This window comes from Manis javanica, chromosome 4 (genome assembly GCF_040802235.1).
Source record: "Manis javanica isolate MJ-LG chromosome 4, MJ_LKY, whole genome shotgun sequence".
NCBI classification, from domain to species: domain Eukaryota; kingdom Metazoa; phylum Chordata; class Mammalia; order Pholidota; family Manidae; genus Manis; species Manis javanica.
In genome coordinates, this window is record NC_133159.1 from 1,335,186 (window position 1) to 1,353,261 (window position 18,076).

General features: G+C 64.1%; 2 protein-coding genes across 2 annotated transcripts; one reads left to right on the forward strand and one right to left on the reverse strand.

Moving 5' to 3' along the window:
• Nucleotides 1–986: 986 nt before the first annotated feature.
• Nucleotides 987–4,104, reverse strand: HES5 (hes family bHLH transcription factor 5). Its single transcript, XM_036999764.2, has 3 exons — nt 2,372–4,104; nt 2,129–2,294; nt 987–2,049 (listed from the first exon to the last, which is right to left on the reverse strand). Exons 1-3 carry the CDS (start codon nt 2,423–2,425, stop codon nt 1,781–1,783), a joined length of 489 nt encoding a protein of 162 aa, XP_036855659.1. The 5' UTR covers nt 2,426–4,104; the 3' UTR covers nt 987–1,780.
• An 11,102-nt stretch (nt 4,105–15,206) lies between these two features.
• On the forward strand, nt 15,207–17,644 carry LOC108397801 (uncharacterized). Its single transcript, XM_017661378.3, has 2 exons — nt 15,207–16,619; nt 16,750–17,644. Exons 1-2 carry the CDS (start codon nt 15,989–15,991, stop codon nt 17,430–17,432), a joined length of 1,314 nt encoding a protein of 437 aa, XP_017516867.3. The 5' UTR covers nt 15,207–15,988; the 3' UTR covers nt 17,433–17,644.
• The last annotated feature ends 432 nt before the right edge of the window (nt 17,645–18,076 follow it).

An 18,076-nucleotide genomic window follows, 5' to 3' on the forward strand; every position in this document is an offset into this window, starting at 1 on the left:
CAGCCTTCCGGGTGTCTCTAGAGAGTGGGTGTGCTGCTCCGGGTGGACAGGCCTGGGGTAGAGCGTGCAGAGGGTCTGCTCAAGAGAGGTGCGGACCCCAGGCAGGGGGACAGGCGGGGCCGGCCTGGCTGGGAGGCACACCCTGCCCTATCCATTGATGGGCCTACAGCATGTGTGGGAAGAAGGGGGCCTTCCTGCCCCCTGTTCACCACTCCCAGGGGCTTGGCAGGGACCCCAGAGGCCACTGGCAGGCACTGGGCTAGTCTGGAGGGGGTGCCTACAGACGTTCGCTGAAGTGAACAGAAAGGGATGCAAGGCCGAGGGGCGAGGTGCTGAGTGGGAAGGAGGGAGGGCCCGTCTGGAACCCAGGTCTCTGAAATATGTGAATGCCTTCTGGGCCCAGAGCCAGGTCTTTGAACTCCCCATGAGGTGGATTTTGTGTCTTGGGAGGCTGGGCACCTCTAGGTTCCTGCAGACTGAACCAACACCTTGTAGCCCGCCTAAAAATAGGTGCCCTTTCTGAGGCCAGGGACTGCCCTTGGCAGGTTCATCACCAGTATTGCCTGTTTCAGCCCTGGCGAGCAGCTGGCCTGCAGGGAGGGCAGGGCCACCCCCTGTGGGCTAAGACAGTGCGCTGGGGGCTGTCCAGGTGGAGGGGCTGCCAGCTGCTGGGGGTGGACCAGGGTGGGGGTGAACATCTGTGTGTCTAGCTGCAGTAGTAGCTGTGCTGCAGGCTGTGGTCTCTGGGTTCCTCTCCACTGGAGAGCTGGAGGGTCCCGAGCCGTCCCTTTGCCTCCACCCCACCCGCAGGGAGCTAGTGACAGGCTGGGCCGAGACCCAGGCCCCCACGGTGTCCTGCTGCCTTCTGCACCCAGGGGGTGACAGGCACACAAGGCCCCCTCCCCTGCCTCTGCCCTGCTTGCCTGCCTCTCTCCTCCATGTTCCCTCCCCCCTCCCTGCTTCTCCCCTGTTTCCCTCAGCCAGAAGCGGCTCTTCCTCCCAGGTCCAGTCAGGATACCTCCCACCCTGCGAGCCATGGTTATGCACCCTGCTCGTGCAGCTCCCATCCCGTCCAGCAGCCCCGTCTGCTTGGTGGCCGCCAAGGACACGTGTGAGGCCCAAGAGACACACAGTGGAGGACTGAAGAGTCAGATTTTATTACAAGTCCGCAGAGCAGTCACGTGAGTTCAAATTCTGAATACTAAGTCATGCCCACGCACCCCCCCCCCACACACAGGAATCCTTTAAGGATCACGGTGGAGACCCACCCTCCCTACACAGCCCACCAGGAGCCCTGACCAGACAATGAAGCGCACGCAGGGTCCTTTTACCACGACTCTGCGCGTCCTTCCGTGCCCATCGGGCTGACACTCTCCTATGAGGATACACCTTGAGCTCCGCCTTCACAAAAGGCAAATGTGCCCACGGCACGGCCCACCCGCCAGGCCCACAGGCCCAGCAGCAGCGGGCCCCTGAAGAAAGTCCTCTACACTGGGGGGCGCCGGCTGACCGAGCCCCAGATGCCTACAAATATCATAGAACCCCGGGCGGTGGGGACTTCCCAGAAGCCACTTGCTGAAATGCAAACACAGAACGACCCCGTGGGGTCAGACGCTTGGCAGAGGATGGGCCCTGATTGTCCCAAGTGACACACATTCTCTGAGAATGACCCTCCTGCTGAACGGCCAGCCTGGAGAGAGAGCCTTCTGGACTGATGGACGGCCGGAGGGAAGGGCCGGGCCTCGGGTCCTCAGGGCAGCTGCCAGCAGGTCCCGCCGGGTCACCAGGGCCGCCAGAGACCGCAGGCTGGCTGGCGCGCTGCGGCAGCCGCCTTGGCCGGGGTGAGTGTGGGCGGGGCCGCTGTGCCCGGCGCCTTGGGCTCCGCGGCGGGCGCGGCGGGCGGGGGCCGCTGGAAGTGGTAGAGCAGCTTCATCTGCGTGTCGCTGGCCGCGTGCAGCGTCAGGAACTGCACGGCCTCCTGCAGGCACCACGAGTAGCCCTCGCTGTAGTCCTGGTGCAGGCTCTTGGGGCCGGCGGCGGCGGCGAACGCTGCGGGGAGACGCGGGGTGAGCGGCGCCGGGCGGGCCGCGGGGGCGAGCGCGGGGCCGGAGGGGCGGGGGCGGCCCACCTTTGCTGTGCTTCAGGTAGCTGACGGCCATCTCCAAGACGTCGGCCTTCTCCAGCTTGGAGCCGGGCTGGCGCCGCGCGAACTCTTGCTCCAGCAGCAGCTTCAGCTGCTCGATGCTGCTGTTGATGCGGTCGCGGCGCATCTTCTCCACCGCGGGCTTCCGCAGCTGCGGGAGGAGGGCGTCAGGGCGGCGGGCGGCGGGGCCGGGGCGGGCGGGGAGCGCGGGGCGGGCTGCGCACTTACTCGGTTCTTCTCTTTGGGGCTGAGCAGCTCCACGGCCACGGTGCTGGGGGCCATGCCTGGCGCGGAGAGGGCGGCTCGCGGGGCGGGAGCGGCGCGGCGTCCCGGGCTGGCGCGGACCCCGGCCCCTATATAGGCGCGGTGGCGGGCTGGGCCTGGGGCCCGGGCGCCGCGGCCGTTCCCACACTCGGCGGCCAATGGCGGCGCGGGCCGCACAAAGGCGCCGGCCCATTAGCGCACGCTAAATTGCCTGTGAATTGGCGCGGGCACAATGGGCGCTCCCCGAGGAGCAGGTGGGCCCTGCCGCACAATGTCCGGGCTGTGGGAACGCGCCCGCCCTCATTAGCATCCCGGGGCCTGATGCTGCGAGCCCCGCGCCTCAATATGCTGCCTTTTCCCAGGCCGCGGGGGGTGAGGGGGGAGGGGTTGCCCCAGGAAGGAGCGGGGCCCCGCCTCCTCCTCTCCTCCCCGATGCTGGCCGGCAGGGGCCACAGGCGCAGAGAAGGGAAAGGCTTTCTTACTAGCAAGTGCAGCGGCTTCCCGCGCGGAGCGGGCACCCCCCCCCCCGCCATAGGGCCCTGCTGCGCCCCATTGGGTGCGGACAGAGGAGGCCACACTTCTGACAGGTGCCTCCCGCTCCTCAGCCTGTGCGCACGTGGAAGGTGGAAGAGGGCCCCATCTGAGGGGCAGACCTGCTGGCCTGTGTGCCAAGTCCCCAAGCTGTCACCCAGGACATGTTTCTCTAGGGCTAAAAGATGGGCTGGCATACCTCCCTGACTGGAGTCTGGGTAGTTTCAGGGAGCCAGAGGGTATGAATGCCCAGCGTGGAGCCTGGCACCTAGGTGTCCCCCCAGATCCCTTCACTCCATCCTCCAGGGAGCAGCTTCTCAGGCATGAGCATGTGGGTGCTCAGCACCAGCAGGTGCCCCTCAAGGACCCACCCCACCCCCACATCAGGGATTCTGACCATGCTGTCCAGAGCACAGGAGGACACATGGCTCCAGGCATGCTTGATACAGGTGTGTGATCACAGCTCATGCATGACTTGGGGGAGCCATGCTTGCACACTGCCCTCTGCACAGCCTGCTGGGCACCTGTAGGATTTGCTTTCTTTGGGTATTTTGTGTGGTTGGGGGTGGTAGTGCCAGGTGGCACACACAAAGATCAGAGCAGGGCAGGCCTGGAGCCCACAGCGATGCTTTACCAGCTCAATGATCCCTTAGGACCTCACTGGAAGAACTGATAGTCCTGGTACATGGCCAGGCAGGCTGAAGGCGGGCAGCTGTTTTGGGGCCACCTTGGGCGCCTAGGGGAGGGCTTGGTGGGAACCCACTTCTGCCCGAAACAGTCACGTTCCTTTGATTCTCTGCAGCCAAGAATCCAGTTGTCCTGCAGGGACTGAGGGAGAGGACTGGGGCTGGGGCTTCCTCCTGGGGCAGGGTGGAGCCCAGTCAGGTCCAAGGGGAAGACAGGGCCTCTGCCCAGGGAGCCAGCAGCTGGTACCAGGATACTTTAGCCAGAGTTTAAATTCAAAAGCACATTTCCCTGGACGGCAGCCACATCCAAGTGTGGCTGGGAACTGCAAGGCCTTAACAAGAGTCCAATCAGACACCCCCCAGGGATCTTGGCAGTGACCCTCAGCTATGGCCTGTTAGGGGACCTGCTCCAGAAGTCCCTCTATATACAAGGAGTCTCTGGTTACCCAGCGATAGGTCCATCTGGAGGCAGGCAGGATGGTATCAGGACCACCAGGCAGGCCTGGCTTACAGCCAGTGCAAGACAGCCCCATGGGCCATCTGGTCACCCCCTGGGGTGGATTAGGCTGTGGGGCTCCCAGGTGGCTCCTTCAGGTGACTTGGGAAGGGAGGGAAGGCAGCCCCCGTTTACCCTCTGGTACCTGCTCCCCCTGTTTCCCCATCACACCTCTCTTGAAGGGACGCAGGCGTAGGTCGGCTGTGGGTGGTAGATGGCTCCGAGGGCTGGGAAGCCCCACTCTGAGCCAGGGCTCCTCTTCGGGCAGATAGGACCCTACCACAGACACCTGGCTTTCCTTCAATGCAAAAGGGCAGAGGGCCCCGGGCAAGCTGAGAATGGACTTGCTGCAGCCATTTGTTCACCTTTCTGCTCCATGGCCTTGGGCTGCTCAGTGGCTGACACCATAGACATGAGCTGGCAGGTCCCACAAGCTGCAAGGGGGACCCGGTGATGCTCAGTAGTGGCCATTTTTGAAGCCAAAGTGGGATTTGTGCTGGGCAGCCCACACATTTTGGTGCATCCCTGCTTGCTTATGGGCTCCCTAGGGAGGGCTAGGGGGGATGGCAGGATGACCCAGTCACCTGGTCTCCACTGCCTACGCAATCAACCAGGGACCCATCACCAAGGAGGCGCTTAGCCAAGGGCTAAGGAATGCTGGGACAGGGGCAGGTCCCAATCCACCCTGGCCCTGGCCATAGCCAACACTGGCTGGATACAGCCCCGAGCCCACGTGCACCTGCTGGCCGCTGGGCCCCCAAGGCTGGGCCCACAAGTGAGGGCAGCACCCAGGTTGGGACCCTCCCTCCTCCTGCCCGCAAGCCCAGCTTTGGGGGGCAGCTGGCTAGTACTTATGTCCCACCCTGGCCCCCTCTCCAAAGCCAACTCTCCATCCAAATGCCACGTACAGGGAGGTGTGGGCCTGCTGCCACCCCATCTCAATTGGTGGCCCACCCGCAGTGGGCCAGGGTGGCCTGCCCACAGTGAGGGTGGCGAGTGGGCCGTCGGGGCTGCCTCCTCCCTCCCACCTCCCTGCCCCCCATGGATGGAGCAGCTTTGATCCAATTTTCAGTTGTGGGAAATATGAAATGAATGGCGTTAAATCCCAGCCCGGCCGGATGAAAGACTCCCTCCCTCCCCAAGCGTGGGCCAGATGGCAGCTCGGTGGCCTCCGAGGCACACGCCTGGCCTTTGTGGGCCGTTTAACACTGTGAATGGGGCCAAAGTGTGGGAAACTCACTGGGCTCCTGGCTCACACTGTCCAAAGTGAGGGGCTGCACAGGGGGAAGGACAGGGGGGCTGGTGGGCTCTGCACAGCAGCACCCTGGAATGTGCGTGGGTCAGATTCACTGCCTTGCTGACCCCAGCAGCTGGGAGGGGGTCCTTCCTCCCGCTGGGGCCCTGAGGAGGAAGGCGGGATCGTCCTGCTCCCACCCTGGATGGCTCATCAAGTCTGAGGGGGGCTAGTTGGTGTGGGGTGTCTGGAGTTGCTGATGCTCCCCTAGAAGCAGCCTTTGAGGCAAGGTGCTTTTCTGTGGACATGAGGGACCCCAGACAGCCCCACTGGGGGCATGGTTAAGCTGGAGTCCAGGACTCCAGGACTCTCACCCCCTCCTAAACTCTCCACGGCCCAGAGCCTGGAGCAGCGGCCCCCATGGGGGTGCAGGAGACTCCAGGGCCGTGAGCTCCTGACGCCAAAGGAGGGTGTGTGGGGACTGCAGGTGGGGTAGCCTCTGTGGCACAGTGTGCTCACGACCCTGCAGGCCCCCCCGGGTGCCCTCAGAACTGAAGCAGGGCCTCAGGGACACTGCACCTGCACATCTCACAACCAAGAGGTGGGAGCAACCCACGGGTCCACGGACAGATGGCAGTGAGCCACATGTGGTCCGTCCGCACAGGGGATGTGACACAGCCTGAGAAAGAAAGGGTGCTCCACCCCAGCTGCAGTGTGGGGGCACCCTCAGGACACGGGGCAGGGAGCCAGGCGCAGAAAGACAAATCTGTGTGACCTAGTCACAGGCCGTCCCCAGGGGAGTCACATCCAGAGAGACAGAGGACAAGGGGGCCGGCTGGGGGCTGGGGTTTGATGGGGACAGAGGTTCAGTGTGGGGAGATGGAAAGTTCCAGAGCTGGGCTGTGTGGGCGCTGCACAACTGGGAATGAGCTGGATGCCCAAGCTGTGCACCTGATGATGGCCCTGGTGGTAAATTCCATTCTGTGTATTTTGTCACAATTTTTAAAAAAGGAGGACCTCCTGGGGAGCCACACACTCCCTCCTGCCCCACCCGAAGCAACCACAGTCCCTAACTTCCGTTGGCCCTGCCCCCTCCCAGCACCCTGGGCAGCATGGGCCAGCAGGGTCACTGCCACACCACCCTGCCTGTTCCCCTGGAGTCAGGGTACATCCACAGGGTCCTGTGAGGCACCAGACTGCCCCATACCTGGGTGTGCCCAGTTCCCAGAGTGTTCCCATGGGTGTGGGGGGCAGGTGCAGGAGCACGGCTGGCCTTCTGGGAAGGCAGGGACAGGAACGGCCCACAGGCACAGGCCCGACACACCCAGGTGCCCCAGGAGCGGTTCTGTGCCGCGGTCCTCAGCCTGGGCCCACCCAGACATAGCAGCGTGCTCCGCTCTTGTGCGCCAGTGGCCCCAGGTGAGGCCCAGGCCATCCCTCCACCACCAGCCAGTCGCCTGCCGTGGCCTCTGAGAAAGCACCCAGGACCTCAGTGGGGCCCCAGGTGTGGAGAGACAGCTTAGCCTAGGTGCCTCTCAGAGTCACCAGCCACAGCCAGCTGGGACCCTTGGGGGCACTGGAGGGGTATCTGACTGCCCGTGGGGGAGTGGGCATCTGGTGGCTGCTGAGTCTGCCTGGTGGTAGGAGGAGTCAGGGTCTTTCCTTGGGATCCCAGATAGAGCTGGGTAGGGGCACTGAGTCCCTAGTGTTGGAGCATCTGCGAAGCACCAGGCAGGGGCAGTCCTGTAACAGGTGTCACGCCCCACGTCCCAGATGAGGAGCCAGAGGGTCATCGAGGTTAAACGGCCTGCCTGCAGTGCCTGCTACCCCAGGACAGTGGACTGGATGGTGGTAAGCTGACAGACGCACCAGGCAGAGCTCACTGTGGCTTGAATCTATTTACTACACACCTGGCAGCAGAGCCAGGCTGCGGCCAGTCCTCATTGCCAGCCATCTCCCTGAGAGTGGGGGCACAGAGGAATGCTGAGGGCTGAGCTACGGGGTCCTCTTTTCTCCCTCCTGAGCAGCCAGAGTGAGAGTGGGACAGGGTGTTCTTGGACGGGGCTGGGTCTGGCAGGGAGGGGCGCACCCAGGGGATGGAAGGATGACTGGCCCCTCAGGCACAAGTGCTGGCGGTGTGCGGGGAGCGGGAGCACGGGTCGGTGGGGAGTCGTGCTCCAGAGGGCAGGTGGCTGGGACTGCGGACAAAGAGCAGCCACAGCCCCAAGGCGCCTGCGAAGCACGGAGCACACACGCTGCTATTTGCCGCTTGAAGGCCCGGAGCTCAGAGGGCGGGAACTGGCGGCTGCTCGGTCCAATCCAGAGAGGTGCTCCGTGGGGCAGCCCTCCAGTGCTCCAGCCCCAAACCCCTTCAGCCTTAGTGCCCTGTGCCCCTCCCCGCTGTAGGCCGCTTCCCACCACAGGGCAGCAGACACCTGGCATACCTGGGCTGAGAGGGGAGAGGCCTGTCCTACCTGGGAGGTCGGGGGGCAGAAGAGCCACTAGGGAGACCCTAACTTGTGGAGATAGCTTTGTGGGTGTAGGTCTGCCATGGAGCCACATGAAGGCAGGCCACACACTGGCCAGGAGCCCACCTGGCACTGGCAGAGAGGTGGAGGGAAACCCCCACATGCCAGCAGTTTTGGGGGGCTTGAACTTGGTTAGCTTTTCCAGATATCCCTGAACCAATGTCTTTTTCCTGCACAGTGTCTAAAAGGGTGCACCCATGTTTAGGCCCCTGCAGAGGCCCCGGAAGCACGGCAGTATCTTGGGGGCACTGGTGTAGTTCAGAAAGCACTGGATTTGGGGGCACAAAAGGGAAGGCTGAGGTTGCAAGGGAGGGCTTCCCAGAGGAGGTGATGCCTGAGGAGATCCTTGGTGGGAGAGTGGGTGTGTGTTCCACAGGAGGAATCAGGGAACCTTGAATCACACAAAGAGAATGGCAGGACGCAGACTAGGGGTGAGCTGGGGCTGGGGCTGGACACTGCCGAGTCTGGGTGGAGAGGCTCCTCTGTACGCGTGCCGGTGTGCTTGCTCGTATGTGCACACCTCGGTGAGCGTACCCGTGTGTGGCCCATACACGTGTCCTGGGCTCTGGAAATAAAGGGCCTGGCCTGGCCTCTAGGCCTCAGCTCAGCTCCCCCTCTTGGCAGGGGCTCAGCTGGGTCCGCCTCTCCCCGCCCTGCCCGGCTGCCCGGGTTGGGCTGAGCACTGCTTTGTGCCACCTTTCCTGGTACAGGCAGGCCCTGGGCCCCCAGGGTGAATGTGGGGAAGACCCTATGAGTGGCCCCTCCTGCACTGTTCAGGGCTGGGGGTGGGGGGGCAGTGCCCCGCACAGTGCAACGCGGTGGCCCATCCAGGCCTGCAGCAGTGCACAGACGCAGGACAGATGGTCCCCACGTCACAGGTGAGGAAACCGGGGTGCTGAGGGCTGGCACAACTTGCCTGTCAGTTTATGCCTCTGCCCTCCACTTCTCCCAGGACGGGCCTTGGCCCAGAGTGGTGTGGCAGGTGCAAAGAAGGGGTCTGAGGGTTCGGGGTGGGCTAGGGACTGGTCCTCCCCTCAGCAAGGCCTTCAGTGCTCAAGACCACCCTGCCTCCCCAGAGTTATGCTGGAGCCAGGAGAGGGGCTGGGGGCACCTGGAGTCCAGCTGTGGGGGACACTGACCAGGGCCCCAAGAAAGGTGGATGGGGGCCCGTGGCAGCACCAGGGCTCAGTGCCTTCTCCTGCCCGCACCTGATGCCCCCCGCGAAGGAGGCCAGGCTGCAGAGAGGCGGCCCCCAGCGGTCCTCCGGGCCAGCTTCTCAGTTGAGTCTGGGGTGTTGCTAAGCAGGTGCTCCTTGGGTTACCCAAGCCCCAGGACAGAATGCAGGCTTCAGGGGCGATTTGGGGAGGGGGTCTGCCACCCTACCTCTACAGCTCTGCTGTCAGGGGGTGGGTGGGGTGCCAGGGCTTGGGGCATCTACTATTCAAGTAGAGGCTGGGACCACCCCCGGTTCACACTGGAAAGGAAAGCCAGCATACTCCAAGCACCTGTTCGTGCTGAGCCTGGGGGTCTTCACATGGGCCCACGGCTCTCCAGTTCTAGGACAGTTGTCATCAGGCCTGAGGCACAGATGAGGAAACTGAGGCTTCGACAGAAGGGGACTGGCCCAAGGCCACAAAATTAGCCAGGCAGCTGGGACCCTCCAGCCCCCCCCAGGTCAGAGGATGTGAGCTTGAGGGGTAGAGCCTGGGGTGGGGCAGCTGGCCTCCTGCACACGCCTGTCTCTGTCCGCCCACATTAGCTCCTGCCTTAGTTTCCCCCCAGGCAGCCTGAGACCCCAAGTCCCCCCACCCAGGCCTTGCCCTGGGGGTCAACTTCTCAGCTTCTGTCATATAGAGCTCCCTAAGCTCTGAGTTCTCCAGGCGGGGAACTCAGAGAGCAGCTGAGACACCTCCCCAGGGCTTTGCTTTCCCATTGGACATGGGGTGATTGCCAGGCCCGCCTCTAAATTCCAAGGGCACCACTGAGGGCCTCAAACAATGCACATGATGGCGGGTCAGTGTCTTCGGCTGGTGGCACGGAGGTGACACGCCCATGGGCGGTCAGGATCTGAAGCCAGCTCCCAAGGCTTCTGGGGTCTGCACTGCCCTGACCTGTGTAGACACGGACCAGCCTTCCCACGGTCTCCCTGTGGCATTTCCATAGTGCACTGGGGACCTGGGAGAGCTGGGGAGGTTGGGTGTGGAATTGGAAGGCGCTGGGAAAGCAGGGCGAGTTGGGGTCTAGAGCAGAGGGAGGTGTGCTGTGGAGTTGGGGGGAACTGGGCTGGGAGCCAGGCCCTTCCTCCCAAAGCGTGGCCACCCATGGGGAGCCTGGGGCTGGCACTGAGGGCTGGGTTCAGGTGCACGTCCAGGCAAAGTCTGGGCTCTGCCTGAACTTATGCTGAGCACATGCTGGTCTTTGCAGGCTTCACTTTGTGCAGGACAGGCTTTCTGTGCCGAGCCCACTTGACGGAGGGCCTGGCTTTAGGTTGCTGGAGGTGAGAGGGAACCGAAGTGGGGCTCTGTTCCTTGGCCCCCGGCTGGGAAGGAGCCCCTCTGCTGACCACCTGGGGCTGCCTGGGATTCTATGGCCAGTGTGCTAAGTCAGGGCCACTCAGTCAGGGGACAGGGCCCTCCATGCACCAACCTCTCCTTGGCTAGGGAGGGGGGCTTTGAGTAGGGAAGGGGAGCCTGAGCTGCCTGTGAGCTCCCAGAGCTGGGGCTGGGTCAGGGCATCAGAATTAGCAACGGAGGCCAGGTCACAAACCTGCTGACTCCATCAGATTCTGTGGCTGGGGGACTCGGGCGCTTCCCCAGAAGCTGCCCCTGCAGGGCTGCCCAGCTCTGAATTCCACCCTGGCCTCTGGAGCCTGGGGCAAGACCAGCTCCCCACCTGGAGGGCAGGGTGGTGATCCTGGTCTCAGCCCCAGCCCTCCTCCCACGTCATCAAGCCCAGGCTCCACCCTGCGACCTGACTGCGGGCGTGGGGCGGGGTCTCTGTCAATTTGAGAAAGAGGAGTCAGGTCACCCAGGATCTGCAGCCCTGCCAAGTCCCTGGGCCGGACACGAGGGAGGAGCCCACCTTCTGCGGGGCGAGGGCTGTGCTGCGAACCCCCAGGGGCAGGGGCAGGATCTCAGGCTCCACCAGCCCCGGCCTCCCGGCCTCGGTTTCCCCCGCTGTAAAGAGGGGCTGGGGCGGCGCTGGGAAAGCACCGGCCAGCGCATCTCACGGTGCCCTTGGATTAGCGGCGCCGCTGCCCACGTGGCCCTGGCTTGCCCCCGCCCCCCGCCCCCCGCCCCCCTCTCCCGCGCAGCCGGGGGCAGGGCCGGGTCGCCATCCCAAGCTGGTTAAAAACCCCGCGGTGTCAGAGAGCAGCTCTTTCCCAACCTCTGAAAGGCAGACAAGCCCTTTATTGCTCTATTATAACGTGCAGCCAGATGGTCTTTTGGGAGTTGCCCCCCCTCGCCCCCCACCCGAGGCCGCCCTCATTCATTCAGAGGCAACGCCCGGCACTAATGCCGCGGGGCTCAGGCACACTTCCACAGCCGCGGCGCAGCCTGGGAACCGCGGCCGCGCGCCCACCGCCCGCGCTGGGAGGCTGGGCCTGCAGGGCAGGACTGACGGCAAGCCCCCAGCCCCAGTTCTCAGAACCTGGACTCCCAGCGGGCCCTCCAGGCATCTCCCCACTGGGTGACCTTGACCCTGTCCTGCCTCAGTTTCCTCGTCCATGCGCTGGGAGGCTGGTAGTGCACCCCTAAGGTCTCAGAGGGTTACATCATTAATGTCAAGCGCTTACACAGGGGTAAGCGTCAGGCCCTCCACCGGGTTTGCCCCTTATGAGGAATGGTTTTTACACTTTCAAATCACTGAAGAAACATCCAAAGAAGAAAAATACTTTGTGATATGTGAAAATGAGAAGAAATTCAAATTTCAGCAACCATAAATAAAATGTCCTTGGAACACAGCCAGGCACATGCCTTCGATATTGCGGAGCACTGCTGCGAGGCGGAGTGGGCAGGCGGGCCAGAGACCGACGCAGACCCAAGCCTGCCTTCTGCAGGGCTCTTTGCAGAAAGTGCACCTGCCGCGGGAGGGCACCTGTGCGGGGTGGAAGCTCACGCTGTCGGCCGCGTCACCTGCTGTGTCTGCCACCAGGGGCCTGCTCACCTGGCCCAAGCTGAGTTCTGTCGTGCCTATAGTACAGGCGAGCAAATTGAGGCCCAGTTTGTATCCAAGGCCAAGCTGCCAGTTGGCTGAAGCCAGACTGGACCCTGGCAGCTTCCCCTCCCCGAGAAAGGACCCCACTGGGTCCCTAGCCCGGACCCTACTTGTTTCACTCAGCCCCGTCAACCACTGGCGCTTCCTCCAGGGGGCTGGGGGGCCTTGCCCTTCACACCCCCTGGGCAGGGCCATGCTGCTGGAGCAAGTGTTGCACTCTGCACCCGGGGAAGACCTGTTTTGTGCTAAAAGCACACTTCCCCTGTTCAGTTCACCACCACACAACCTGCCCCTATCGCTGGCACCTTCCTCCAGCTGGACTTCCTTTGCCCCTTTTGACTGTTGAGGGGTTGGCCAGCGGATCTTTAAGGAGCTCCCCTGCCGCGTGGTCAGGCGACTGGGGGCTCCCAAAACAAGCATAGGGGTGGGCGTACCCTGCTTTTTGGAGGGGTGGGAAATACAGACCAACAGCACAGAGGCTGAAGGCTTAGGGGGATGGCAACGAGCGCATGGGAGCAGGAGAGGACAGAGCACCTGTGGAACGCCGGGGTTGGGGGACAGAGGGGACCTGGGAGGGGAAAGCTGCTTCTCTCTGCAGCACTGGACTGACGACTGACCAGAAGGCTCCCCGTTTGGGCACCCCCAGTGCCCGGAGGGTCACAAACGTGGGACTCAGGTTCCATGTCCCCATGGTCACTCCTCCCAGATCCCTGAGCCCCAAGCTGCTCCACAGCCCCCACAGGACCCCTGCCCCGACGCCAAACAAGGAACTTCACCAGCATTTCCTTTGGTGCCCACTGGGGCTCTCCCTGACGGGCAGCCAGGGGTGTGGGGCTTATAGCCCAGCGTGGTGGCCCCCCAGGGAGGCTCAGCCCTGGCCAGCAGGGGGCACCCACCCACAGCCCGGGGCACACCCACTGCTCCCATGGCCACCCAGCCAGGGGTGGGGCATAGGCGAAGGCATGTGAGGCCGAGTCTATCCTGGCATCCGGTGGTCTCAAGCATACGGGACAAGGCAAGGTCAAGGTTGCTCATGCCATCCTGGCAACAATGACCACTTTAAGTGGCTGCCATGTGCCAGGGTGAGTGCCCAGAGCCTGGCTGTGGGGTGGGCTCAGCGAACGGCAAAGAGATGGGGCAGGCACTGGGTGGAGGCACAGGCCCTGGAGCAGGTCCCTCCTACCCTGGTTGCCCCCCAAGTCTGGCAGGGACCTCACCTTCAGTCTCCTGCTCCCAGCCCCCAGGACTGAGGTGCCTGCCCCGTGAGGCAACCCCCATCTGCTGGGGAGCCCACTCCAGTGAGGGCAGCCATGCCAGTGGCCCCCACTCTGTTTGCTTGTGGACCGAGGGGAGGACTTGGACTCAGCTGTTCCAGCCCTGTGGGCCCCGTCATTCTGGTCCCCTCGGGAAGGCCCAGGAGCACAGGGCACAGAAGCTGTGGGGCTCTTTCCAGGCAGCCGCCAGCAGCCCTGCCAGCCTCCAGCCATGAAGAGTTTGGGTGGGAGGCCGGCTCAGAGGGGCTCCCCCCAATACCCCCACCCCTCGACATTTATCCTGCACAAAAGGCGCGTGCCCGGAGACAAACTTATTCCCATGGGGCCGCCCAGCTTTGTGTGCGGGGCTGCGGCCTAGCGGCCATCTGGGGAGCAGTTAACCCAGCGGGGCGGGGCTCCCCAGGCTGCCTTTGATGACTGGAGAGGCAGGGGCCCCAAGCGACGCCTGGAGGGGGCACATCTGGCCTGGCCAGCGCCTCCCCATTTCCACAGTCCCTGGGTGCAGCAATAGGCATGATAAGGGGACAAAGGGGGTCACTTGTCTCCCTGCCCCCACCCTCCTGGTTGCTACTTGCTGGGCGCTCCTGCACGAGGCAGTGTAGCCTGGCGGGTAGGGCTGAGGGCTCAGGGTTAGGACCCAGACTCTGCCACTTAGCTGGGCTCTCTGGGCCTCAGTTTCTTCATCTGTGAAATGGGCTAACAGCAGCCCACCACAGGCACAGGCTGAGGACAAGGGAGTGAATAAAGGCAGAGTGTTGAGGTGGCCCCGGATCACAGCTGCTGCTATTAACCTCACTATCATCACATCATCAAGGGTCCCCAGCCCTGGGCTCGCCAGGCCTTTGCCTCTGTCCATCTCGCTTCATTCTGTGGGTGACCCCTACCTGTGTTCTGGGCCACCTGAGAGCTGACCAGTGTGGCAAGGAAAGGCTGGGGTTCTGGGGCCACAGTGAACCCAGGACGGTGTGACAGCAGGCAGGCAGCCAGGCCTGGGTCTGTCCCTAATCTGCAAGGCTGATATGGTCCTGCCAGCTCTCAGGATTCTGGTCTCAGACAGAATGTCTGTCCCGCTTAGCCTGCATGCAGTAGGTGCTAACGTGGTGCACAGTTCCCTCTCCCATCCCATCCAGGCCCCCTGAGCATCCCCAAGTCTGGCCTCAGTCCTGGGCCTGACCCCAGTGGACCCAGCCGTGGGTATGGCCGCACAAGTGCCAAGCACCCTTCTGCCAGCTGCCCCCAGAGGGCTAGAGGTCTGGACAGTTAGGAGGGGTACACTGGGTGGGGCTCCCTGCAGGTTCTGCCTGGCACGGCAGGCAGGCAGTTCTGAGTCTGGGCAGCTGGACTGGTGGGGGGCAGGGGGCAGGGGCTCTGAGGGTCTCTCCGCTCAGGGAACCCTTCCTGGCTGAGGGACTCCTGGGGCCAGGGCTTGGCAGACAGGGCCTATGTGGGGCCCCCCTCCCCGCCCTGCTGAGGGGATGTCCTTGAGAGGGTGCCCCGCAGGCCCCAAGATAATCCCTGTGAGAGGCCCTGTGAGAGACTGCCCGCGGGCTTTCCCACGGCCTCACATAAAGGGCCGCCGCCAGCTGCTCTCCCACAAAAGGCTCCCGCCATTCAGTGCCTGGAGGTGGGCGGGGCGAGCGGAGGCACAGAGGAGGCCTACCTGGCCACCCCCAAGCCCGGCCCGCGCCCACAGGAGAAGCACTGCGCCTGGCCACTGACCATCAGGGCCGGTGGTCCCCAGGGCTGGGACGCGGGAGCAGTTTCAAGCAGCCACCCAGGCTGCCGCCGGCCCGCTCCCCCTGCTCTGCCTGGGGCTGGCACAGCTCCCGGGCGCCTGGCTGAAGGGCTGCTCAGGGGGACCCTTCACAGCCCCACTGCACTGCTGGGCATGGGGCCAACCCTGAGCCCACTTCCCCTCCTCGCCACCACACACCCTGGCCCCACCGCACCCACTGGCTCACTTCCTGCTCCCAAGACTGTGCTCTGATTTACTTCCATGCCCTTACCTTCCCCCATCCTGGCACACAGTGCAGGTGACAGGAGGGGACAGGGCTGGGCAAGGCCTCCGCCCCGGACTCCAGCCTCCTCATCTGAGATGTGGGACAGCCCTACTTCCCTGGGCTAGTGGACAGCCGTTTAAAAATATCATCTCCTGGGCGCCCAGGCTTGGGGGCTGTGGGGTCCCTGCCCCTGGGAATCAACTGCCCAGAGTGTTTCTGAGGATGCCTTTACAGAAAAGGACCATCCCAGGGCAGGGAGAGGTAGGCTGGAGGGCTTCCTGGGGAGGTGGCAGCTGAAGCCTGGCCTTTCAGAAAGCCTGGGGAAAGGTGGGCTCACGCAGGGCCAGGGGCCCAGCCAGGCAGGGGCGCTGAGGGCTCCCCTGATGCCACATCTCCATGCTGCTTCCACAGCCCAGGCTGCCCCTGCGGCCACCGAGTCACTATAGCGACACAGCTGCCACCCAGTGAGCCTGGCCAGGCCCAGCAGGTGCCCCAGCTGGAGAGCTCTTCGTCTGGTGGGAGGACCAATCAGGCGGGAGGAGTTGGAGAGACCCGGGGGAGATATAAAGCATGGCTCCGGACAGCGGGCGGTGGGCAGAGGGTGGCCAGTGGGGATGCCTGCCCTGTGCCTGGAGGGCAGGAAGGTGGGGTCGGGGAAGGAGCTGCCCTGGACCACGGGGGTGGGGAGCGGATGGTCGGCTCCCCTGGCGTCTGCACCCGGGAAAGGGGCCAGACCACTGGGGGCCCCGCTGCGTGGGTTTGAGGGCAGGCTCACCGCAGGGCCGTCCCAGCTACAGCCTCACACGTTCCTCGCCACCTGGGCTCACATCCCCGCCGGCTGGGGGCGGGGTGCGTCCTTATCCCAGCCCAGCGCAGGGGATCCTGGGCTTTGTCCAGCCCTGGCGGCCTATTGGCGGCTGAGCGTGGGAAAAAGCGTGCTCGCCCGCGGGCCCCATAGACCTGCGACGCATAAAAGCGCCCCCACCATCCGGCTGCCTTCACCGCCTTTAGCCACCCTCCCCAGCCGTGCGCTCCCGCCGCGCCGCCCTGGCCTGGGGGCACAGACACCCGAAGTGATGACTGATTCGGAGCGGTGCCGTCTCAGGGCGCACCGGGGATCCGGCAGGGTCCCAAGGACTTTGCTCCCCAACTCTCTGCTCTCCTTGGATGAGAAATTCGCGGGCGCCAGCGCAGCTCCGAGCAGGGGCAGGGTCGTCGTGGAGACAGAGGTGGCTGACATCCCCGGTAGGCGCCGCTCAGGCCTGGCGGGAGGTGGCGGCAGGAAGGGGGTGTCACCTGGGGGAGGGCAGGGCGGGTGCCACGTGGCCCCCCCCGCTTCCGCGGCCCGCTCACCCGGTGGGCTCACTCTTCGCAGCCCCCAGCCGCACCGTGAGCGCCAAGGACGGACTCCGGCAAGGCGTGGCGTGCGCCTCCGCGGAACCTTGTGGCCCTCCCGGAACCAGGCCTCCTGTCCTCCACCCAGGCAGGTGGAGCCGAAGAGACTCCTGCCGTGTTGGGGAAAAGTGCGCCCGCGCAGCGCCCTCGCACAAAGGCGGGGGTCGGGGGCCTGATGGAGACTTTGCCAGGCCCTGGGCCCCAAAGGTGAGGGCTGGGCTGGCGGGCGCAGCCCTGCTCCTGCTGCAGAAGGAACCTGACTTTTGCTCCCCTCTTTCCCGCCCAAGCCGGGGCCCAGAGTCAGACGCGGCAGTCCAGTCCGCAGGTCTTGCCCTGAAGGAGGGGTCCTGCGGCAGAGGCTTTGTGTGTGACAGAGGCTGTAGACAGCCAGGCTTGTGCACCGAGAGGCAGCTGGGACAGTGTGGCTGGACAGGTGTGCCAGGCCTGGGTGCCTGGTCCCGGATGGGGCACAGCTGGGTCTCTGCTTCTTCCAGGAAGGGAAAGGCTGGGTGCTTTATGTTAGAGTTGGGGGGGGGAGGGAGTGTTGTGCCCAAGGGCTGGCCCCCTAGTGGACATGGGGCAGAGGCTGTGGTGGTCCTGTGGGATGCCAGTGAATGCACTGGGCAGTGTGGACGTGCAGGTGTCTCAGAGCTGGGCCACTAACAGAGCTTGAATAAAGGTGCTGGTCTGCAGCCTCTGCCTGGGTCTCTGCTCTGTCCCCCAAAGCTGACTGATTCAAGGCCTCTGCCCAGGGCATGGAGATCCGGGGACCTTGGAGTGGGGCACTGTGCCAAGGACAATCCTGGGCTGGACCCCTGCCCGGCTGGTCTCTTCCCTGGAACTGTGGTCAAGGCCCGGTCTACAGCCCTGACCCCCAGTGACAGGGTAGACCCTCAGGATGCCCCAAGCCAGAGACAGCCCCTTCTCTCCTTGGCCACTGGGGGAGCCTCCCATTTACCGCAGGCCCCTGTGGGCCCGGCAGTGTGCTGTCCACTCATATCGGGTTCTGAAGTTGCCTTGTCAACAGCCTGGAGGTGGGAGCCTCATTGCCCCCATGTTACAGATGAGCAAACCGAGCCCCTGCAGACCCGGGCCGGAGGGGAGGGCATGGGGAGTCAGGTGCGGGCTGGTGCTCCCTGCAGTGGGTGCTGGCTCCTGCCCCAGTGTGGCCACCCCCCCCACACACACTGGGCAGAGCCAGGGTTGTGCCTCCCCAGAATAGGTCCTAGTCCCCCAAGTCTCAACCCCCACTACTCCCAGAAATGCTGTCTTCTCTCTTGCCGCAGGCCAGGGTCCAGCCCAGGGTC